Source organism: Jaculus jaculus, chromosome 6 (assembly GCF_020740685.1).
Source record: "Jaculus jaculus isolate mJacJac1 chromosome 6, mJacJac1.mat.Y.cur, whole genome shotgun sequence".
Taxonomy (NCBI): Eukaryota; Metazoa; Chordata; class Mammalia; order Rodentia; family Dipodidae; genus Jaculus; species Jaculus jaculus.
Window position 1 is genome coordinate 96,554,972 of NC_059107.1, and position 10,980 is coordinate 96,565,951.

The following is a 10,980-nucleotide window of genomic DNA, read 5'->3' on the forward strand; positions in this document are numbered from 1 at the left end:
ACTGCTAAGCCATCTCTCCAGCCCTATTTATTTATTTATTTTTATTGTTTTTTAAAAGATTTTATTTTTATTTATTTATTTATTTATTTATTAGAGGAAGAAGGGGAAGGAAGGGAAAGGGAGAGAGAGAGAGAGAATGGGCATGTCAGGGCCTCTAGTCACTGCAAATGAACTCCAGATGCATGTGCCACCATGTGCATCTGGCTTATGAAGGGCCTGAAGAACTGAACCTGAGTCCTTAGGCTTCACAGGCAAGTGCCTTAACCTCTAAGCCATCTCTCCAGCCTTTTTTTTTTTTTTTTGTAATTTTTTATTCTTTATTTTTGAGAGAGGAGAGACAGAGAAAGAGGGAATGGCCATGCCAGGGCCTTTTTGCAGCTGTGAACAAACTCTGTGTGAACAAACCCTTTGTGTGCATGTGTGATATCACACACTTGCATCACTTTGTGTCTGACCTACATGGGGCCTGGAAATTCAGGCATGCATTCTCAGGATTCACAGGCAAGCACCTTAACTGCTAAACCATCTCTCCAGGCCATTTTTGTTTTTTATAGGGTCTTGCCATGTAGTCCAGGCTGACTTGAACTCACAATCCTCTTGACTTAGTCTCCTGAGTGCAAGTATCATAGGCCTGTACCACCATGATGGGCCAAATCACTGCTTATCGTGACTTCTCTGATAGTAGGTTTTAAACCACATCTTCTCAAAGCTATCATGCTTCTCTCTTTTTAGTATTAATATTTCTAGAACAAATAATTTGAGTCAGTGAGAAGTGAATTACTTGACGGCCTCAAGGTGGTTCCAGAATAAAGCCATTCTCAAGAGATTTAAGGAAGGTGAAAGACATGCTGAGGGTAGAGAAGTTTACTGAATTTATCTTCTCTCCCAGATTTTCACTATCATATAACAAAAGACATTCACAGTACATCTTGTAGAGATCCCATTCCTGAATTATTTGTCACCAGATATTGGAAGAAATTTGTAAAAAGACTAAAACTTCAGAACTATAATTTTACCTGAATAGTTCCTGACATGCAAAAGAGGTTAAAGGGATAAATCATGTTGCCTTCAAAATCTTCAGGTGTAGCTTTCTATCCCATTTTATGGAAGCAGTAACTTGAATCCATAATGTTAACCATTTATCCAAGTTCCACAGTCATCTTCCCACTGGAGGGGGAGGGACTTTTGAAACCTATATTAGAGGTTATAATCAATCTCAGTAAGCAATATACAGATCAGAAATGAGAGAGACGAGGGGAAGGAAAAGGCTTATGTAAACAAGACCCAACCAAACATGGAAGAGCCAAAGTAAAAAAATTTTTTATTTTTTTACTATTTTCCTACCACTAAATATAGCTTCTTGTGTGTGTGAATGGGTATGTATACATGTGTATATGGGAACATTTGTGTAAGTGAGCATGTATGTGGAGGGCAAGGCTGATGTGGGGGAGGGGTCTTCCTCAATTGCTCTCCACCTTATTCTTTGAGATAGAGTCTCTCACTGAACCTAAGGCTCGTCAATTTGGCTAAGCTAGACTAGCTGGTAGCCAGTGAGCCCCAGAAATTTCCTGTTTCCAATTTTCCAATGCTGATATTACAGGCATGTACTACCATGCCTGGCATTTTTATGTGGGCATTGGCAATCCAAACTCAGGTCCTTATACAGAAGCATTTTTACCCACTGGCCATCTCCCCAACCCAAAACTTGTTTTGCTTTGTTTCCTTGACATAGAATCCCACACTGTAGCCCAAGCTGGTCTCAAACTCATGGCAATCTGCCTGCCTCTGTCCCCCTAGTGCTATGAGTATAGATGTAAACCATTACACCCAACTCACAAAATTTTGTTTTGTGAGTCTTAAACTCCATATATATAGATAACCTGGCCTTGATTTTCCTGCCTCTATTTCCCAAGTGCTGGAATTAAGATGTGTTCCACCACATTAGGCACAAATTAATTTCTAAAAAGTAAAACAAAAACAATGAAACACACATTTCACACACTAGTAAAATCTCATAAATTTCAGTGAATAATGCCTTTTCACAATGAGATAACCTGAAGTTATCTATTTATATCTTGCTTCCTAGGCAGCTGAAGAGATACTTCCCTTTTATATTCCTTATCATTTATTTTTATTTTTTTAAATTTATTTTTATTTGACAGAGAAAGAGGGAGGGAGAGAGAAAGAATGGGTGCACCAGGGCCTCCAGCCACTACAAATGAACTCCAGATGCATGTGCCCCCTTCTGAAGCTGGCTAACGTGGGTCCTGGGGAATTGAACCTGGGACCTTTGGCTTTGCAGGCAAACGCCTTGACCACTAAGCCATTGCTCCAGCCCTATTTCTTTTTTTTTTTTTAGGTCCCTCCCCCTCCACCGAACAAGCCCAATGGACTGGACTTTTTTTTTTGGTTTTTCGAGGTAGGGTCTTTCTCTGGTCCAGGCTGACCTGTAATTAACTATTAACTATGTAGTCTCAGGGTGGCCTTGAACTCATGGAGATCCTCCTACCTCTGCCTCTTGAGTGCTGGGATTAAAGGCATGCACCACCACACCCGGCTTTTTTTTTTTTTTTTTTAATACAAGAAAGTAAGAGCAAGAGACACAGACAGAATTGGTATACCAGGCTCTCCAGCGACTGTAAATAGAACTCCAGATGCATGTGCCACCTTGTGCACATGTGCAACCTTGCGCACTTGCATTACCTTGTGCATCTGGTTTACATGGGACCTAGAGAGTTGAACATGGGTCCCTTAGTTTTCACAGGCAAGTGCCTTAACCACTAAACCATCTCTCCAGCTCTTATTTTTATTTCTTTGACAAGTCCTTGTTTGGGTGGTTTTAAGCATACAACATATAAGAAAGGTACAAAAATTGAGTAGTTTAAACAATAAATGAAAAAAGTAAAAATGAGGAAATAAACTTACTCAAAATTCAGAGTTTTCGGGCTGGAGAGATGGCTTAGCGGTTAAGCGCTTGCCTGTGAAGCCTAAGGACCTCGGTTCGAGGCTCAGTTCCCCAGGTCCCACGTTAGCCAGATGCACAAGGGAGCGCACGCGTCTGGAGTTCGTTTGCAGAGGCTGGAAGCCCTGGCGCGCCCATTCTCTCTCTCTCCCTCTATCTGTCTTTCTCTCTGTGTCTCTTGCTCTCAAATAAATAAATAATTTAAAAAAAAATTCAGAGTTTTCAAGTAGAAAAGGGTACTAGGTATGAGTTGTGGGAGTCACAGTAAATTGTATAAAATTCACACACAAAAACATATGTATTAAAACTATTTGAAAAGTAGCCGGGCGTGGTGGCACATGCCTTTAATCCCAGCACTTGGGAGGCAGAGGTAGGAGGATCACCATGAGTTCAAGGCCACCCTGAGATGACAGAGTTAATTCCAGGTCAGCCTGGACCAGAATGAGACCCTACCTCAAACCCCCCCCCAAAAAAAAAGTAAAATAAATTTGCTTTATTTTCCCAACTCTCTCTATATATATTTTTTTCCATTCTATTCTATATTCTATTTTATTTATTTGTGTGTGTATATGTAAACCATATGTGGAAACAAGCAGTCAGGCTGGGAAGATAGCTCAATGGTTAAAGGCCCTTGCTTGCAAAGTCTGCTGGGTTGGGTTCAATTCCAAGCCACCCACATAAGCTGGACACAAAAAGTGGCACAAACATCTGGCATTTATTTGTAATGGTAGATGCACTATATGTTCACACACACAAAAACACATGTGTGTGAATAAATACATAAAAAGTAACGAGACATTTGTCTCATAAAAAAATAATAAAGTTGAAAGCCAGGTGTGGTGGCACATTCCTTTAATTCCATCACTTGGCAGGCAGAGGTAGGAAGATTGCCATGAGTTCAAGGCCATCCTAAGCTACAGTGAAACTCTACCTTGAAAAACCAAACTAATAATAATAATAAACTTTGACAAGGGTGATGAACATTATAGAATATAAAGGTTTTTGTTAGTGTTATCTGAAAATTTCAGCATTATTGTTATTTAGTCTTTTTTTTTTTTTTTTTGAGAAAGAGAATTGGCATGCCAGGGCCTTCAGCCACTGCAATCAAACTCCAGACACATGTGGCATCTTGTGCACATGTGCAACCTTGTACACTTTTGTCATCTCTTTTTGTTTATTTTTATTTATTTATTTGAGAGCAACAGACAGAGAGAGAAGGAAACAGATAGATAAGAGAATGGGTGTGCCAGAGCTTCCAACCACTGCAAACGAACTCCAGATGCCCCTTGTACATCTGGCTTACATGGGACCTGCGGGACTGAGCTTTGAACTGGGATCCTCAGGCTTCATAGGCAAGTGCTTAACCACTAAGCCATATCTCCAGCCCACTTGTGTCATCTTGTTCATCTGGCTTATGTAGGATCTGGAGAGTAAAACATGGGTCCTTAGGCTTCACAGGCAAGCAAGTGCCTTAACCACTAAGCCATCTCTCCAGCCCCCTTTGGTCATTTCTTATCATTGTCATGTTCTCAACTACCTTCTAAATTCTGATTCTTAGGTATCTTTAGGACTTGGCTGCTCTCTTTCTTTTTCTTTAATTTACTTATGTGTGTGTGTGTGTGTGTGTGTGTGTGTACTCATGTGCATGCTTGGGTGTGCTACAGCAAACAAACACCAGTTCAGCTTTATATGGGTGGCTGGAGAACTGAACCTGCTTTGGCAGACTTTACATTCAAGTGCCTTTAACTGCTGAACCATCTTCCCAACCCCATGGTTACTCTTTTTATTTAAGTAGCTACCAGTCTGCAATCTTATATACCACTAGTATCACTGGCCATTCACATGACATACTCCTAATTGAACAGAGTTCAGATTCCATAAAATAAATAAAAATAAATAAATGAGGGCAGATAAAGCTTTTTAAAATTCCTTTTTTAATTCTTTGCAGAAGGATGATATTAACAAAAGAATTAAAGTAAAAGTATTAAGAAATTACAAAAGGAAAAAAGGCAATTTCAACAAAATCATTTCATAAAAAAGTATATGATAAATATATCTGGGGCTAGAGAGATGGCTTAGATTAAGGCACTTGCCTGCAAAGCCAAAGAACCCAGATTCTATTCCCCAGAACCCACCTAAGCCAGAAGCACAAGGTGGTGCATGTGTCTGGAGTTTGTTTGCAAAGGCTATCTGCCTCTTTATCTCTCTCTCAAAATGAACAAATAAAAATTTACAAAAACTGAGTTGGAGGCCTCCCTGAGCCTACACAGTGAATTCCTGGTTAGCCTTGGCAAGACACTACCCTGAAAACCAAGATAAATAAATAAAAATCTGACATGTAAAATGAGTGTGATGGCTCACACCGATAATCCCAGCAATTGAAAGGCTGAGGTAGGAGGATCACCATGAGTTTGAGGCCAGCATGGACTACAGAGTTTCAGGTCAGTCTGAGCTACAGAGTGTGACCCTGACTCAAAAATAAATGAACCAAAACTTTGACACATATATGCAAATGATTATGTGGTAGTTGACACACAGAACAATACATTTCACAGTATCAACTGGGAAATGTTTATATAACCCTATTAGACCTCAAATTCTATGCTGGGTTTGTCTTTCCTGGATAGAATATCCTCCTCAGCTGCTAACAATGCTTTTCTGAATCATCTGTCTAGAGAAACTTTCTTTCTTACTTAAAACAATCCAAGGCTAGAGAGATGACTTAGTGGTCAGGGTGCATGCCTATGAAGCCTAAGAATAGAGGTTCGATTTTCCAGATCTCACGTAAGCCAGATGCACATGGTGGTGCATATGTCTGGAGTGGCTAGAAGCCCTGTCATGCCCATTCTCTCTCTCTCTCCCTCATAAATAAATAAAAATAAATCTTTAAAAAAATAAACAATCTGAGCTGAAGAGATGGCTTAGCGGTTAAATCATTTGCCTGTAAAGCCAAAGGACCTTGGTTCAATTCCCCAGGACCTACATAAGCCAGATGCACAAGGTGGCACATGCGTTTGGAGTTCGTTTATAGGGGCTGGAGGCCCTGGTGCTCCCATTCTCTCTCTGTGTCTATCTGCTCTTTCTGTCTTGTCCTCTCTCAAATAAATAAATAAAATTTTAAAAAGATTAAAACAAACAAAAAAAATCCACACAGACTCTGAAATTGGGGGTTACAATGAATGGGGTAAGGTACATTATCAGCTGACCCCAAATACGTTAAGCATACTTTTATATAAATGAAGGTTGAAAAGCTATTTAAAATTTTTTGGTATATAAATGGACAGCTTTAGAAAGAAGGAGAGAGCAACATGTATTCTTCAACACTGTGCTGGAAAACAAACATCAGTAGAATAACAATATGGAAGAGAGTAAGGCAGATTTCATTACGGTAGAGTGCTTACACTTCCTCATAACCTGGATTTACACACTGCAAATCCTCTGATCTGATTACCTCCAGTGATCACGTAAAATACCGGCTTTAAACTCTTTGCCTTAGTGATAAAACAGCCACTTTGATTCACAACGAGACATTCACAATAAAGTATATTGTAAACGTACCTGTCCACAGCCTGGGGCATTGCACACAAACGGTCTGTCGTCTCCCATATTTCATATAGCAGAGCGGAGCTGAGGAGGGGGAAGTAGGGGAAAAGTTATGTTAAATACGCTGGAGAAAAAAAAAAGGTGCTTCAAAAATACCAAGCCTAGAAACAGGTGTTCCAAGAATGCCATCTATCAAAGCTGTAAACACAGGCTACTTTGGGGAGACCCAGTAGACAGGTGGCATATGATCTATGGTCCCTCAACTGGAACTTTTAATTAGAAAATTTAAACCTAAATAGTCAAGGACTTTCAAACCTTTGCTAGATTTTTCCTCTTTCTGCTACAGGATATAACACATTTTTCAGGCTGCTAAATTACAACCAGTACAGTTCCCTATGTCAATAAATCCACGGAATGCTCGATGCAGAAGCCATATTTCTGAACTAGAGAAGACCAAAATTTGTCATTTAATTAATTAAAGGATTATAGGAGGGGTGCTCCATTTTACAGGGCTATAATCTGGCTCCCTGGTGTATAAACTACAAGACTGTTGGCAAGGGTCGTTTATCCCAGATTATTGCCAAAGAAAACAAAGCACCCATCCTATTGGGCTACATGGGAAATGATTTTCATTAATAAAAAAATAAAAATAAAAATCTTCTCTACCACTGGGAGCTTCCCTCTCCTCCCCCTACCAATCCTCTGTGGCAAATGGAGAAATATTGGTGCCCTTCCCCCCCATGATTCTATTTATGGCTAGGTTTTTAAAAGCAGCAATAAAACAAATGTCGACTCTTTGGGGGTTTACTGGGTGAATATGTTCCGGCTGTTTATGCTGCTTTCGGCCGGAGTTCTTGGGCTGCTCTGTTGCAGCCAACAGATGTGTGCTGCTGCAGGGGATTTAAAAAAAATGCACTTAAAGGCACCATCATCCATCCCTCAATTTCTCTGAAGAATTTAACGAATTTATACTGTTTTTTAAATTACTGAAGCTAAACTCTTGAAATAGTGATCACAATTCTTTGTCAAAAACAACTCCAATCTGAATGGGTTGGGGAAATTTTTCATAATACAACTAGGAATAAAAATATAGGTGATGAGAGTGAGACCCTACCTTGAAAAAAAAAAATACAGGTGATGAATAAGGTTAAAATGCAGATCACAGGAAAAATACTCATAAAAAATAATATTTTGGGGCCATTTTCTATCTCTGCCCCCCTTAAATAAATAAAAATTTTAAGATAATATTTTGGAATAGTTTGAGAAAAAATTTGGGGGGGTTGTATTAAAAGTCTCACAGAATAACCTCCTAAAGGCCATTTTCAAACATCCTTCCACAAGGTAGAAAGATATACAAGAGAAAATAAATAAGAAAAGAGAGAAACAATTATTTGAGTATGTCTGGAAATGACTTCAGAACTGTAACTAAATTTCAAGTGTTATCTTAGAGATAAACCAAAATGTCAAGTCAATCTCAGATCTGGATTACAATAAAATGTTAACATGAATCTGATGACCAGAAAACCATGTATAAATGTAGATGTAACTAGGTATGTTTCTCCCAGTCTTTCAGGACTCACTTTGGGGTTGAAACCAGTATTTCTGGCTGTCTAATCAGAAATTCCACAACTAATCAGTGTCAAAAATTGTGGGGTGTTACATAAACTAGAAGGGGCTTCTGGTCATCTTTCCAAGTACTAGGAACATGGACTATGAAGGAAACTGGTGCAACAACACTGCTGTAATGGGATAGACCCTGTTTATAGATCCATGCACACAGATTTATATCACATTTAGCCAGGATAAATTGCTTCAATAAATTCTGTTCCTAGGAGAAGCCAGCTCAAGCTGACTGGGTACTGGCAAATAAGAGCTTCATTTTTCTTTCTTTCTTTTTTATTTTTTTAATTTTTTGTATTTTTCGAGGTAGGATTTCACTCTAGCCCAGGCTGACCTGGAATTCACTACTAAGGGTGGCCTTGAACTCACAACAACCCTCCTACCTCTGCCTCCTGAGTGCTGGAATTAATGGTGTGCGCCACAACACCGGGCTTCATTTTTCTTTACACAGCCCGAGGACAGGGAGGTTTTCTAGTTTGTTTTTTTCAATGCACAATTATTTGTCAGTACTTTTTGGAATTACAGTACAGTACCAAAAAAAGGGGGGGGAGATAAGTGCAAATAAAGATAGAAAACAAGGCCATGATGGCCCAATATTCAGACCATTTCTGGAAAGCAATTCATCTCTGGAAAAATGCCTAACTACTGTGCTGCAGATAATCTCCTTCCTAGTCCCAGGACCTGTTCTCCTAACATAATCACAAAATCAGAATATTATTTTGAAAAGGTCTTTTAATATTTTTTGAACAAGGCAAGAATAAAGGAGACATAATTCCTTACTTTTATCTTGATTATATTATTTGTATATTATTTGTGTCTGCTTACTCTAAAAAGGAAGGACTGTGTCCTGGTGAAGAAAAGGAGAAGCACTGGCATAGGAAGTGATTAAATAAATTCTAGAATGACAATCCTCTAGCCACAAAATTTACACCTTAATGATTATAACCTGTACAATCATATCACAATAGATGATTTTTAAAAATATTTTTGTTTTATTTTTAATTAATTTATTTGAGAGCAACAGATAGAGAGAGAGAGAGAGAGAATGGGCATGCCAGGGCTTCCAGCCACTGCAGATGAATTCCAGATGCGTGCGCCCCCTTGTGCGTCTGGCTAACGTGGGTCCTGAGGAATTGAGCCTCGAACCAGGGTCCTTAGGCTTCACAGGCAGGCGCTTAACTGCTAAGCCATCTCTCCAGCCCTCAATAAATGATTTTTAAATTTTATTTAATAGAATCTTATTTATTTTAAATTTTATTTGATGGAATCCTAAAATTTTTTTAAATTTAATTTTCTTGTTTATTTTTATTTATTTATTTGTGAGCAACAGAGAGAAAGAGGCAGACAGAGAGAGAGAGAATGGGCGCACCAGGACTTCCAGCCACTGCAAATAAACTCCAGATGAGTGCGCCCCATTGTGCATCTGGCTAACATGGGTCCTGGGGAATTGAGCCTTGAACTGGAGTCCTTAGGCTTCACAGGCAAGAGCTGAACTGCTAAGCTATCTCTCCAGCCCCTTCCTATAAATTTTATGTGAATAAAAACCATACCTTACTAAAAGAAAAAGGAAACTTTGGGAGAAAAAGCATTAATATCTAACAGAAGTAAGCATGTTCATTGTTCTTAAATTCAACTGACAGTCACTAAGTAGGATTTCCAGCTTCTCTCCCAATTTTCTAGCCTCTTTTTTTGTTTGTTTGTTTTTGTTTTGTTTTTCGAGGGAGGGTCTCACTGTAGCTCAGGCTGACTAGAATTCACTACTTAGTCTCAGGGTAGCCTTGAACTCACAGCAATCCTCCTACCTCTGCTTCCAAAGTGCTGGGATTAATTAAATACATGCACCACCATGCCCGCCTTCTGTTTTACCATTTTTACCAAAGGGATATTATAATAGTAAGAAGAGGGTGTTTTTTTTTTTTAATAATGTATTTCTTTATTTATTTGAGAAAGAGAGAATGGGCGCACCAGGGCCTCCAGACTCTGTAAAGGTACTCCAGATGCATGTACCCCCTTGTGCATCTGGCTTACATGGGTCCTGGGGAATTGAACCAGAGTCCTTAGGCTTTGCAGGCAAATGTCTTAACTGCTTAAAAAAAAAAAATGTTCACTGGGCTAAGAGATGGCTTAGTGGTTAAGGTGCTTGCCTGTGAAGCCTAAGGACTCACGTTTGACTCTCCAGGTCCATACAAGGTGACACAAGTGCACAAGGTTGCACTTGAACACAAGGTGGTGGACACATCTGGAGTTTGATTTAGTGGCTGAAGTCACTAGTGTGCCAATTCTATCTCTCTCGCTCTCTCTGTGTCTGTCTCTTGCATAAAAAAGAAAGGCCAGTTTGTTGGACTTGCCTCAAAAAAAAATGCTCATGCTTAAATTTGTAATTATCAGAGAAGACAAACTGATGCTCTCTCAAAAACAAAAGCCACACATTTCTGTATTCTAAACAGAGTAAAAGACAGAAGAGAAGTCTTGGAGAATGATGCTGCCACTCACTTGAACATAACTCACAGTTCATTTGTAACTCTACTGCTTGACAAGTAGTCATGTGTTTGGGCAGAACACTCACAGTGCGTCATCTCCTTCCTGATCTATTCTTCAGGATAAAATACAAATGTTTAATAGAACAAAACAATGGATGACTGGAGGGGTACACAAATTAAGAGACATTGTGAAGTGCGATGTTTTCAGTAAAGATTTTAGGACAAGAAAACAAAGATATATTAGAAAGTTGTCTCAGAGATGGAAGTCTGCAAGGAAAAAGATTTATCTATTCAGCAACCAGAATGCATACATTATTAAATCAGGATTTGCCCATAAGTGAAAGTTATCTAATGTTAGAAAACCAAAGGTTTAGA

The 10,980-nt window shown here is 39.1% G+C and overlaps 1 protein-coding gene across 5 annotated transcripts in view; it reads right to left on the minus strand.

The window, feature by feature from the left end:
- Positions 1-10,980, minus strand: part of LOC101605273 (cyclic AMP-dependent transcription factor ATF-7) — a 142,329-nt gene that overhangs the window by 104,863 nt on the left and 26,486 nt on the right. For 4 of the 5 annotated variants that reach the window (XM_045152766.1, XM_045152765.1, XM_004649906.2 and 1 more), the window contains exon 2: positions 6,521-6,589. In XM_045152766.1, coding sequence (XP_045008701.1) covers positions 6,521-6,568 — 48 coding nt within the window. In that variant the 5' untranslated portion in view covers positions 6,569-6,589. Of the gene's footprint in view, positions 1-6,520; positions 6,590-6,820; positions 6,836-10,980 lie in introns of those variants that run through there. The other variant, XM_045152764.1, reaches the window with a different exon arrangement.